Source organism: Colias croceus, chromosome 23 (genome assembly GCF_905220415.1).
Source record: "Colias croceus chromosome 23, ilColCroc2.1".
Taxonomy (NCBI): domain Eukaryota; kingdom Metazoa; phylum Arthropoda; class Insecta; order Lepidoptera; family Pieridae; genus Colias; species Colias croceus.
Window position 1 is genome coordinate 6717963 of NC_059559.1, and position 14505 is coordinate 6732467.

General features: G+C 34.2%; 1 protein-coding gene across 1 annotated transcript; it reads right to left on the reverse strand.

Moving 5' to 3' along the window:
* Positions 1-375: 375 nt before the first annotated feature.
* LOC123702248 (luciferin 4-monooxygenase-like) lies at positions 376-13965 on the reverse strand. The gene is made up of 8 exons (XM_045649941.1): positions 13865-13965; positions 13613-13766; positions 10859-11004; positions 8370-8502; positions 4220-4301; positions 3521-3660; positions 2440-2601; positions 376-477 (listed from the first exon to the last, which is right to left on the reverse strand). Exons 2-8 carry the CDS (start codon positions 13745-13747, stop codon positions 376-378), a joined length of 900 nt encoding a protein of 299 aa, XP_045505897.1. The 5' UTR covers positions 13748-13766; positions 13865-13965.
* Positions 13966-14505: the final 540 nt, after the last annotated feature.

Genomic DNA, 14505 nt, shown 5'->3' on the forward strand with positions numbered 1-14505 from the left:
GTGAAACTTCTTTATGACCTTATTTTTCAAAAAATAATTTAAGTACTATGTTCCACTTTACAGAAATACTTCGAATCACGCGTGGTAGGGATAAGAAAAAGATGGCGCGTAACGGAAAAATGTCACGCGTAACGAAAAAATGTTACACTAAATTGTTTTCCAACCCCGATAAAGAAGTTTCACTTCAAAAAATAAATTCTATTTGTAGGTATGTACAATATATTCGTCTAAAATTCGTTTAATAATTTTTTGTACCAAATTTTTATTACCGTTCGTCCGTTGTCTGTTGCTTGGAAAAATGTAGATTAATCTCAAATTGCTTAAAAAAAAAACAACATTTCCTTTAAAATAACAGTTTATTTTAGATTAAAATATTTAAATCATATTTCTTAATGCTTTTCTGTCCAGTTTTGTTCCGGCTCCTCTCGGTAATTTTTCCACAAATCGAATACCTCCTGACATTGTTACAGATGGCATCTAAAAATATTAAATATCGACTATAGTTTATAAATAAAAAGAATATGGGCCTCTGGATCCCCCCACTTGAGTCTCCCCGAACGAAACGGCAGTATGTATTCGCATGCTACTTTTTGCCTCCGATGTTCTATGGATGCTGGCATAATTCATAACTAAGTATACTCCTTCATCAAAAAAAAAAGACGGGTTGCACTCCGGGAGTGCCGGCAGAAGTGAAAACTTGATTAAGGACGCTATTACGTATTTTTACAAAAACACGCTGTTTTACGGTACCATTTTAACTTAAAGCAATTACACGTGAGAACATAGTAATATCTTAATTTAAAGATAATATATTCAGCTCTACGTTCATCTTATAAAAATTGTACGACGTCATACAAAATTGTCGCTGAAATAAGTTTTTCCCATCACAATAAACGCATAAAATGAAAAAAAAATGGGGAATTATAAAACGAGCGAACAAAAAAAAACTTTGCGACTGATGATGACATACTGTTTTAATAACTTGAGCGGTATGAATTTGACTAAGCGAAAAATTAACTAAACTGACGACGAATATTGATTTATAATAAAATCCAGAACGAGCTTACAAAAAGTGGATTGTGATAAATCCATTTCAGATCCATTTTATCCGAGCGACTTCATTACTAAGTGAGCGACCATCTTGGATTTTAGTTTTGACCTCATATTCGTTAATAGCTACCTAAAAAACCATGAAAATGACACCCATCACGAAAAAAGTCAAATTTTCGTCAGCGCCATCTTGGATTATAGTTTTGACCTCATATTCGTTAATAGCTACCCCAAAAACCATGAAAATGACACCCATGACGAAAAGATGTAAAATTTTCGTCGGCGCCATCTTGGATTATATTTTTGACCTCATATTCGTTAATAGCTACCCCAAAAACCATGAAAATGACACCCATCACGAAAAAAAGTCAAATTTTTCGTCGGCGCCATATTGGATTTTAGTTTTGACCTCATATTGGTTAATAGATACCCCAATAACCATGAAAATGACACCCATGATGAAAATATGTAAAATTTTCGTCGGCGCCATCTTGGATTTTAGTTTTGACCTCATATTCGTTAATAGCTACCCCAAAAACTATGAAAATGACACCCATGACGAAAATGTGTAAAATTTTCGTCGGCGCCATCTTGAATTTTAATTTTGACATATTGTTTAATAGCTACCCCAAAAACCATGAAAATGACACCCATGACGAAAAGATGTAAATTTTTTGTCGGCGCCATCTAGGATTTTAGTTTTGACCTCATATTCGTTATAAGCTACCCCAAAAACCATGAAAATGACACCCATCACGAAAAAAAGTCAAATTTTCATCAGCGCCATCTTGGATTTTAGTTTTGACCTCATATTGGTTAATAGGTACCCCAAAAACCACCCACATTTGCAAATGTGTTTGCTACTTAGTAAAAGTTCAGATTTAAAGATATAGGTAATGTCTCAGGGTAATGTGACGAATTTAATTTATTTCATTCCGACTGTTTCTCGGAATAACATACATTTACTAAGAATTGCATACAATGCCGGTTTTAATATATTGCCGGTAACATAATATTATGTATGATAATAATTCTTAAAAAAGTATTTTATACATTTCTTAAAAAGCTTCGATATTGTATACAATAATAAGTACAATTCATATTCAAATTGTTGTAAAATAGTCACACTTTTTTAAGTTGGTTGAATACACTAAAATACTTATAAGGACAAATAAAAGTAAGTTCCCAGTAATCTTCTGGAATCAATTTCAATAAAAATATAAAAATTCACTTCAAAAAAAAAAAAGAAAAAAACATCCGTCTTACGCTTTTTCGATCAGGACACGTGACCCTGACGCGAGTCTAAGATTTTATACCTACCCAACTCCCAAGGCCGCTAAAGAAGTTATCACTTCAAAAATCATTAATTTTGTAGGTATTTATACTTACTTTAGAATTCAAATACTCAGCAACTTGTTTTTCATTAATGTCGCAGTTGATTTGACGAACTATGAATGCTACAGGGGCTTCGCTAAAGGGTAGGGATGTGACTCCAACGTCTCTGATTGACGTATGTTTTAGTAACACATTCTCTATTTCAGAGGGCGATAGCTGTAAGTAATAAATATATAGATAATTAATTCAATGTTATGTCGTACCTACGTAATTGAGCAGTTGTGTTTTAGTAAAAAATTTGAGGTTTAAAATATAATATACGTATTATATACTAGATTTCCGCCCGAGGCTTCGCCCGCGTTTGCAAAGGAAATCCCGCATAGTTCCCGTTCCCGTGGGATTTCCGGGATAAAAACTATCCTATGTGTTAATCCAAGTTACCCTTTAAATGTGTGCTAAATTTCATTGTAATCGGTTCAGTAGTTTTTACGTGAAAGAGTTACAAACATCCATACATCCATACTTACAAACTTTCGCCTTTATAATAGATATATATTAGAATATTAGATTAGATTTTTTTGAAGTGAATCTTCGTTGGATGAGTTGAGACGTTCAAGGTCACGTCATGGAGTAAGGCGACTGTTTTCGTATAATTTTGAATCTTGCTAAGAAAGTTTCACTTCTGGTACGGCACACACGTTTTTTTTATTTATTCAATTAATTAAATATAGTAAAAAAATTAGAAACACAATTTCATAATATGATCACAGTATTACAATATTATTTCTTAATATGATCATGGAATTATTCTTTTGTCACCGATCCTTGATATTAAAATTTGATATAAATGTACGTTTTAAGTGGTTCAAAATCGAGTCTTAAGGAGTCGGTTACATACAAATATACAGGTGCATCTAATAAAAGCGTGTTTAGGCCGGTTGCATAGCTTCACCGACCATCAGTGCGTATGTCAGTCACGCTTGTCATACCTATGTATGGAAATTCATAAAACCGTTCATAGCTAGACCGACCATACGCACGCGTATTTCCATACATATTATGACAAGCGCCACTGACGTACGCACTGATGGTCGGTGAAGCTCTGCAACCGGCCTTAAAAACATTTGCGACTAACCGAACACCCTTTATGCTTGATCATCTCTTTAATCCTGTCCACTATGTAGAAATGTTTATTATCATCATAGTACCCCACATCACCGGATTTGTAGAACCCTTCTTCATCCAAATAATCGCGCTCTTCATCACCGATGTAGCCTTAAAATAAGTATTAAAAATTTAGAAAAGCTCTTACAGAATAGAATATTATACAGGGTGTCCCACTATTGGTATACTAAGCACGAAGGGACTTGTAGTTTTGCATACACTGATCACGTAAAAAATACTTATACAACAAAAAATACTTAAAATCCATGTTTTCTTCTCTAGCTTCGCGCAGCCGGCATATACCGCTTTGCTAATCTAAGCATAATAATCTTAAACGATAGCTCACGTGCTGGTGGCAAAGTTGAGCGAGTTGCTTGTTAGGGGTGTACACATAGAGTTTTAAGAATTCATCTATTTGTCAAAAAAATTAGTTTGAATTAATTTTATAACTATTTTTTACGTACTCAGCGTATGCAAAACTATAATCTCCTTGGGGCTTAGAATACCGTTGCTGGGTCACCCTGTATAATTCTCGTGTCACAATGTTCGTTCCTATAGGCTATACTCCTCCGAAACGGCATTTCAAATCGGACCAGTAGTTCCTGAGATTAGCGCGTTCAAACAAACAAACTCTTCAGCTTTATAATATTAAAAAAAGTATAGAACTCACCAGACATTAAAGATAAGGACTTGAAGCGTATTTCTCCATGTTTGTACGGACCTACGGGTTGCTGTGTCTCGAGATCAACCACCTGAAAAGTCAATCTATACTAGAACGAGAACATTCAGTAGAGAAATCCATACTAATACTAATATACATGCTAATAATATTATAAATGCGAAAGTAACTCTGTCTGTCTGTCTGTTACTCAATCACGCCCCAATTTGCATGAAATTTGGTATAGAGATATTTTGATACCCGCGAAAGGACAAGGATAGGTTTTATCCCGGTAATCCTACGGGAACGGGAACTATTCGGGTTTTTCTTTGACTGCGCAGGTGATGCCGCGGGTGGAAAGCTAGTAGTTTATAAATGCTTATTGGATCAAAGCTTACTTATACCTACAATTTTTTTTTTACAAAGTTGTAAAATTCTTATACTAATCCTTGTTCACACACGTATTTTATTTAGGTAACTACCTATTGGTGTACCTTTTAATTGGCGTAGCTTAGTATTTCTTCATTTAAAAAAATGTATCATTAGCTGTAACTTACAGCTAATGGTACCTTACAGCCTGTAAGGTACCTTATCATCTATACATATAATAAATCTGTAGAAGGGTCAATTCTGTACATTGAAAATATTGAAAAAATAAATAGCAGGGGGTGTTACTGGATCGATACCAAACCCAGATATGTGATTAAAAAAATTTTTGTCTGTCTGTCTGTCTGTCTGTCTGTCTGTCTGTCTGTCTGTCTGTCTGTATGTGAAGGCATCACGTGAAAACTAGCGGTTCGATTTCGATGAAACTTGGTATAATTATACCTTATTATCCTGGGCGTAAAATAGGATAGATACTTTTTATCCTGGAAAAATACGTAGAAAAAAATTAATCTTAATTTTTCAGTTTTATCCATAGACGTTGTTCCGTAGAACCGCGAACACACGTTGCGTATTATTATAGGCCTAGCCGTATTTGGGAATTGGGTCCAATAGATATTTATAAGATTTTATTGTCAGTACCTACTCAAAATGGAGAAATAAACCATCCACGCGAAGACCGACATCCGCGCGGACGGAGTCGCGGGCGGAAGCTAGTAAATAAATAAATAAATAGAGAAAAATTCGTTTGGAAATAGATTTTAACGAGCAAGCTGCGAAACGTCGGGATAATTATATGAATAAATTGGGTTTAAAATCTGTTAGAATCTTTAATTTCTAAATGTTAATACTCTCGTAAAATCAAATACAAGAAAATAATAATATTCATTCGTTTTTCTAAGTTGGTGCTGCTTTTTCAATAACCAGTGCAAACTTAGCACCCCATCTATGGAATTTTGGGTCGAAAATGACCTTGATCGTTAGGTCCCCGTTAGGTCCTTTAAGGTCCCACAATTTTTTCGTTAGGTCCCCTTTAGTTTTTTTTTAAATAATTTTTTAAATTTTAGGTATAAAAAAATGCAACTTTAGCACCCCATCCATAGAATTTTGGGTCAAAAATGACCTTAATCGATAGGTCTCCGTTAGGTTCTATAAGGTCCCACAATTTTTTCGTTAGGTCCCCTTTAGTTTTTTTTTTAATATTTTTTTTTTAATTTTAGGTATAAAAAAGTTACACTTAAGCACCCCATCCATAGCAAAATTGGCAAATTTTATCAAAATCGTATTCTTTACCGTTAGGTCCGTATAGGCTCATCATTGAAATTGTTGAATTATTTATTTTATTAAAATTATAAAATAATAAAAACCTGCGCATGCGCCTTAGAACATTAAGGCATGCGCACATCATACATAAACAATGCGAAATTTAAATTGGTATCGTTTCATTTATTAAATTTAAATCAATAAATAAATCTATACTAGTCACGTCCGAAAGATGAAACTGGCTTTTTATTTCGAAAATTTATTTGGCAACACTTGACAGTTAACTGTCATTAAAACCTTGTTAAAACCTGAGTTGTTGATGTGTCAAAGCTTGTCAAAGTGATTTATTTTTCTGCGATTTTAGCTTAGGATTTTAGTGATTTCTAAAAAAAAAATATTTTTGAAAACTGAGTTGAAAACATGACGAAAACTTTAAGCTATGATTAATAAATTTAAAATTAAACAATTTGAAAGAGATGTAGTTTTCAAGGAAAAACAAGAGTGTTTACGAGAAATATCTCAATGCATTGTTAAGTGTGACTTGATATTTTGATGCTTTTCATCTTGATTGCATTGCACATTAATATAAGTAGGTATGATTTGTTTAATATTATTATTTGGCATGGATGATACCAGTAATCAAGTTAAAAACTATTCAAGCAACAATATAAAATTGAACGATCTGGTCCGTTCAAAATGTTTAAAGACACAAAATCAGTATCTCGACGAGATTTATTCTTTGACCGAACCATGTTATTCATGTTGAAGAGCAGTACAAAAAAAAACAAGATGGAATAACTGCAGACATGGAAGAGTTAATGATGTCAGAGATAATGATAGTGATTCTTATTCTTTATTCGCGGCTGAACGCGGCTTTTAGATTTAATATGATTATATTGATTAAACAAAATTTAATTGTATTTTATTATGTTTTTTCTTACTTTCACTAGCTGTTCTTTTTTTTATCTGTATCAGATAACAGTACCAGATTACATATATATAATATTATAAAGATGAAGAGGTTGTTAATCTCTCAAAAAAACAAAGCTCGTAATAATAAATTAAAGTATGAAAACTTTATTTCCAACTATAACCTTAAGTTACCATAACTATGATGATTGACCCTACGCAGAAACGCCGCGATGACATTCCAGATAGTGTGGCCCTGTGGCCGCTACAAAAAATATATAATATACACCACAGATTGACACTAATACACTAATAGTTATTTTAAGTCTAGGTTGAAAAGTAGGTTTTTAATAAATAAGCACTCTCAGAACAATAGATTTATTTAATAAATGAAACGATACGATTTTAAATTTCGCGCTGTTTATGTATGATGTGCGCATGCCTTAATGCTCTAAGGCGCATGCGCAGGTTTTTATTATTTTATAATTTTAATAAAATAAATAATTCAACAATTTCAATGATGAGCCTATACGGACCTAACGGTAAAGAATACGATTTTGATAAAATTTGCCAATTTTGCTATGGATGGGGTGCTAAAAAGTAACTTTTTTATACCTAAAATTAAAAAAAAAATTATAAAAAAAAACTAAAGGGGACCTAACGAAAAAATTGTGGGACCTTATAGGACCTAACGGAGACCTATCGATTAAGGTCATTTTTGACCCAAAATTCTATGGATGGGGTGCTAAAGTTGCATTTTTTTATACCTAAAATTTAAAAAAATATTTAAAAAAAAACTAAAGGGGACCTAACGAAAAAATTGTGGGACCTTAAAGGACCTAACGGGGACCTAACGATCAAGGTCATTTTCGACCCAAAATTCTATAGATGGGGTGCTAAGTTTGCACTGGTTTTTCACCATTTTAGTTTCTATAAACTCTTTCGGTTTCATGTGTCTAAGGGACACGTCACGCCATCTATTGAGATGATTAGACAACCATCTCAACCAATATGAAATAAATTTTCAATTATTATAATATTGTCAGCAAAAAATGTAGCGACTTTGTTTTATAGGTACTATGGCAGTAAGAAAGCTGGAAACTTATAAGCGCATACCGGCGCTTGTCAGCGCTGGTTCGTTCTACACAAAGGAAGAAGGTTGAAGCAGACCAAGACAAATTTTATATGGCTGCGCCCAGCGCTGACCAGCGATTGTTGAAGCTTGTCGGCGCCGGTCAGCGCTTATCGGCGAGTGTTCATATATTTTCCTACGCGGGTAACCAGCGCTGACAAGCGCCGATAAGCGCCGATAAGCTTTTATAAGTTTCCAGCTTTCTTTCTGAATACGTATAGTTGGCTGATGAATTCAAGTAGATATCGATTAATTAAATAACATATTATGATATTAGTCATTAAAGACTATTAAACTACACAGTTAAGTGTATACCTATAAATTATAATTTGTTTATAAAAAGGTCCCTTTATTTTCCATTAACATATACTCAGATAATATATTGTTGTAGATATTTCATACAATAATAATCGTCAATCAACAACATTAACATACATCGAATGAACCTTTTTTTATCCAAATACGATAAAATACCTTAAAAACTGTCCCCGCGTTGGCAACACCAACACTGCCGAGCTTATTTTTCTCAGTGTCGCCATCCTCTCTGATGATACAACCCACTTCTGTCAGACCATATACTTGTGTCATTTTTTTCAAACTCTTGAATCTAAATTGAAATAAAATATAGATTACATTATGAAGAATGAAAGAACTACACATCTACTGTCTTACCACAAAAAACTTTAGACATGGTTTAACTTTAAGCGCGGGTTCTCTTTAATCTGGTTTTGTCGTATTTCGCATAAGTGACAGATCCCTGGTTTAAAGTTAGTGTTACGTGCTACGTGCGTGTTTAAATTATTGTTTAAACACGCACGCTGCGCTCCGCGGTTTTCGCTCCTCCGCTTCTATTGGTCTTAGCGTGATGATATATTATAGCCTTCCTCGATAAATGGGCTATCCAACACAGAAAGAATTATTCAAATCGGACCGGTAGTTCTTGAGATTAGCGCGTTCAAACAAACAAACTCTTCAGCTTTATAATATTAGTATAGATTAACACGTTCACTGCGGCATGTCCAGTATCGGGCCATCAGCGACTACACCACAGTGCGGCGCCCAAAATCGCAGTTTTCACCGTGGTGCGGCGAGGTTTTTTATACGTTAATCAATGACTAGAAAAGAGACAAATATATTTTTGTGATCACAGTTTGAAGTAGGACTCAATTTCGTTTAAAAATCGTATGGCAAAATATTGGACACACGCATAGAAAAGAAACCGTTTCTTTTGTGTGCGGCATGTCAAATATTTTGCCATGGACAAACACCTCATGCCGCACTGTACTACGAGCGCGGCGCGTGTCAGTCTCGCATAGTGATGCACCAGGACCGCACGCGTCGTTATCAAATTTTTAAATGACAATGATACCTTAGAGGCTTTATTCTTTTTTTTTACTTTCTTTTATTTCGTAGCATATATGCAAAAATGTAATGACAGTTGTGAAAATAATATAAAACATTAAAACAAAAGTTACTGAACAATTTCCTGATAGTACCTACTCTATCAAGTACCTTGTTTTATATGTGTTTTTTTTTTGTATCGACGATCTCGTTATCTGTTAACAAACAGACTGAAATATACAAAATTGATTTATATCGATATCGATGTTTTATTTTACAGTGTTTCCCATCGCTATTACTGTAAACATGCCGTATCAACGCAGTGCGGTGTGCCTAGTGCGAGTTTTCATCGAGTACAAAACGTTACTATCGCGTCTGCGTCACAGCGAAATTTGTATGGGGAATCAAAGCTTCCCCATACGTCCGCTAGGGGCGCTGTTCGATTTCCCATACTAATTCGGCTGTGACGCAAACGCGATAGTAACGTTTCGTACTCGATGAAAACTCGCACTAGGCATACAGGATGGCAAATAATTTTTCACAAAATCAGGGGTTTACATTTTCCCTCATATCTTTTAAACTATTGGGTCAAACTAAAAGCTATTTATGCGGTATATACAAGACTATATATACTATTATCCGAAAAAAAAAATTTTGAAATATCTTGAAATTTCATGAAATTATTAACCTTTAAAGTCAGTAGGTGCGATGTGATAAAAATGGCTCATGACGCACAGTGGTGAACTTGCCGATGTGAAGTATTAAAGACATGCCGCAACAACGGTAAGTTTGGCATTTTAGGTGCCGCAGTGAACGTGTTAAGACTTCTTCTAGAAGCACTTTTGAATCGTCATAACATAGTTTTACCCTAAGGTTTTACCATTTACCACATTTTTTTTCATTGAATTTACGTTCTAAAGTGAAATCAAACCAATGGTTTCAAGGAAAACGGTGTTTACAGTTTACACTAACAGCCTTTATATTATTAACACCTTTAAATTACCATATACCAGCAGATAAACATATTTGATTTGATTTCCTCTTGAATAAAAAAAAGTGCTTGTGTTCCGAGCACACGTGTCAGAAGTGAAACTTCTTTGGCAAGATTCAAAGACACCACTCACTTACACTACTTACTCCATGACGTTACGGTATTGCCATGACGCGACCTTGATATTTTACTCTCAGCGCGCCGATAGAAGTTTCACTTCAAAAACTGCAATAAAATCCGTTCCGTAGTTATAAAGATCGAAGCATACATACAGTCAGACGCGGAATACGACTTAGCTTTATGATTAAACTAGCTTTCCGCCCGCGGCTTCGCCCGCTTTGTATAAACCGTTTGTATTATCCCGACGTTTCGCAGCTTGCTCGTTAAAATCTATTTCCAAAAGAATAAATTTCTCTATTTATTTATTTGTTTACTAGCTTACCGCCCGCGGCTTCGTCCGCTTTGACTTAAACCTAATAAATTATATACTAAAACCTTCCTATTGAATCACTCTATCTATATAAAAAAACCGCATCAAAATCCGTTGCGTAGTTTTGAAGATTTAAGCATACAAAGGGACATAGGGACAGAGAAAGCGATATTGTTTTATACTATGTAGTGATATACTTACTTATCTTTAGCACAAGCTAATAACTCAGAACTGATAGGCATGCTCGTACAGAACATAACTTGTAGTGAAGAAACATCGTATTTATGTAATTCTGGGTATTTGATAAGATCCGTAATAGTTGTTGGCACTATTTGAATGTTATCTACCTGAAATAGGGGAAAAAATATTATAAGAATCTCTAAAAAGATTTAAAAATAAAATAATAGGGTAAACGCAGCTATCAACGACCCATCGAAAATCTGAAGGTATTACCGACCTATAAAAGTAATTCGAAATTTAAACGTTTCCAGAACTATTCTAGCTATAGGTAGGCAAAGTTATACACGAATGTATTACTTGAGCATCGTATACTTTAACGTTAGAGTGAGTAACTGAGCAAAAAAGAGTTAAAATGCGTAAGTTGCTGCGGGGTAGCGTGGAAGCAGGACGTGTCGTACTGTTCCGTTGTTCCTTCGGGTATGTACTGTGAGTATCTTTTTAAGACATTTACAAACAAATGACATCTATACTTTAATTTATATTACTAAATGTCAATGCATTTAAGTGTCAACTTTTCATTTCTTACAACATTTTTTGAATAAAAAGTAATTTGAAACGATAAAACTTAAAATTAAAATGGGACGGTGTTAGCTTCACCAGTTTAAGTCATGGCAGGTATCAACGACCTGTAAGTCGGCAATGGCAGCAACGTAACTTTTTGTTTTATTTTCTTTTATGTTATTATATCACACTAACACAAGTGGTTTTATGGACCAGTTTAAATCTAAGCTATGAGTCTTCATAAAAATCTATTAGCGACTAAACTTTTTTGTCTAGTGTTGTGTCTTTTAGCGTTGTCAATTTATACAAAGTTATGATATTTTCGAGGATCCCTATCGAATAGTTACAGTAGTAAATCATTGTTTTTTTTTGTTTAAACATTATGCATATGTTCATATTTTGTATGACATTAATCAATTATAATCTATTTTATAGTCTGATGGTCAAATTAATTAAAATAACCATTTTTTTATGGGTCGGTAATACAATTTAGGTTTTTACTTACATACTTTAATACCGACCCATGTGGGTCGGCAATAGCAACTATAGGAAGCTATTACCGATCGAATATAGATTGTTTAGTTTCTCATCTACAAATTCAAATTGCTTTATTTGCAGAATGTAGAATAAAGATGTTTGTATATACAGATAATATTGATCCTTATACATTCTGCTCGTAATTGAGCGTGCAAATATATTTTTATTACCTACTTTTATGACATAATAGGTGCCTATTAAAAATTATATTTTTTTTAGGTTAAATTAACATAAAACATATAATTAGGTATATTTTTTCCAGAAATATGGAGCCACGAAAGCGGCGAAAAGTATTCAGTAAAACACAACTCGCCGAAGCAATCAATCAAATAGCATAACGAAATATCCTAGAGTTTGAAATCCTTAATTTAATATATTATGTACATATATTAATAGTATTATGTTGACAACAAAAAAATACGAATATATTTGCATTTTTATTTCATTTTATTAAGATCGGTAATCATCATCATCACTAGCTTCTATACATTCCATTGCTGGAAAAAGGCTTCCTCTCACATACGATCGGCAATAGCTGCATAAAAATCGTTAATAGCTTCACAGCCGTTTTTATGGGTCGGTAATAGCAACAATCGACTAAGTCACATTGGAAATTATTTTTTACAAGATAATCCTTTATTAGAATGTATTTGCTTCAATAAATACATTTTTTATACATAACACTAGCATATAAAATGAAATTATAAATCTTTAGAAGAACCAGTATACTTAAAAAATATGGTTGATTTTGAAATTGCCTTAGAGGGGTCGTTAATACCTGCGTTTACCTTAGTTTAAAAAAAACTAAAAAACACGCTTTTTATAGAAAACCGAACTAAAAAATAGAAAATTTTATCAAATTAGTGTATTGTCATCGGTCCTCAATAAATCTACAAAGTTTGAACGAAATCTGGCCGTTTAAAGTGGGTCAAAATCGCGCCCAAAGAAGTCGGTTACAAACAAACATACAAACATACAGGTGAAGCTAATATAAAGCGTGTAAAAAGAGCGTCTGCACAAGTGTCAGAAGTGAAACTTCATGTGAAGATTCAAAGATACCAAAATCGTCACCTTACACCATGACCTTGAAATTTTACTCTCAACGCGCCTAAAGTTTCACTTCAAAAATATATTATCGGTCCAACTATAATATACCATCCAACGGTGAATGTTTTTTTTTTAATCGGTCCAATAGTTCCTGAGATTAGCGCGTTCAAACATACAAACAAATCTTACAGGTTTACATTTCTACTTATTAACTCAGGCCCCGGAACCACAGACACAATAGAAAATCTATTGTGTCTTGGACCAATCGGGCCGCTTGGGGCTCAATGGGTTAAATAGTGAAGAGAAGTACAGATTAACAAAACCTCCTTTGAAAAAGTAACTAGGTTCTTTTTTAACCGACTTCAAAAAAAGGAGGAGGTTATCAATTCGGCCGGTATGTTTTTTTTATGTATGTACACCGATTACTCCAAGGTTTGTGAACCGATTTACGTGATTCTTTTTTTGTTCGATGCGGGATGGTGTCGAATTGGTCCCATAAAAATTTTATTCGGATAGGCCCAGTAGTTTTTATTTTATGAGCATTTTTGTCTATATTTGTAAATGTTGCAAGTGCAAGTTTGAAGTCGGTTGTTTTTAACGCAGTTATCACTTGTAATTTTATAACCTTACCTTATATTTTTCAATGGCTTCCAAATAATCTTTCGTGTCGTTTTTCAAAGTGAACACGATTGTATATCCCCAAGAGAGAGAAGCCAGGGTGTGGTACAGGCCAAAACCGTAGTACCATTCCCGTGTGGATAGCATTGTATAATGTTCGTTATCTCTGGAATTTATTATTTATTATTAGGATGGTTTATCCTTAAGTCAATAGTCCTAAAGTCCTTTTTCCTAAAGTAGTAAGCAAGAAAGCCGAATACCTACATATTATATAAACTGACGTAGAAGCAGTTTATGCGAACAAACTAAGAATTTGATATTTTTGGTTTTATGACATTGAAATGCTTTATAAATATAAATTTATAAAGAAAAGAAAAAATGCGATCACGAGGCGGGACTCTAACCCGCATCCTTTCAGGCCAATCCCAAAGAGAATACAAATACTACGTAAGGCCAATCCGGGGCGGACGCCTGACCAACTAAGCCACCCGTTTCTATTATTTATAACAAACTAGCAGTGTTATCTACATAGACAATAGACATACTATACACACTCGAAAAAAGTAACGTACGCATTCACGTATTCAGTGAGACAAAGATAGAATACACATTTAAACCACTAGTCGAAATGAGTTAGCAACATAACCGACAAAACGCAACGCGGCTGATTTAGCTGACTTCAGACGGAACATGTTTCTACTTACCTCAGTTTATATTTTAATATGTATTCTGAGAGAAAAGCAAAAAATAAGTACGTAGGTAAGTGGTCTAAGAAATCGTCATGGTAGAGGCGTAGAGCAAAGGATGACGGTTTTGGTCCTGCCTCCAGGGCCGGATTTAGAGGTCCAGAGGCCTCGGGCCAACAAAGGAGTGGAGGCCCCCTCGCCCCAAATTATTTTCCAAAT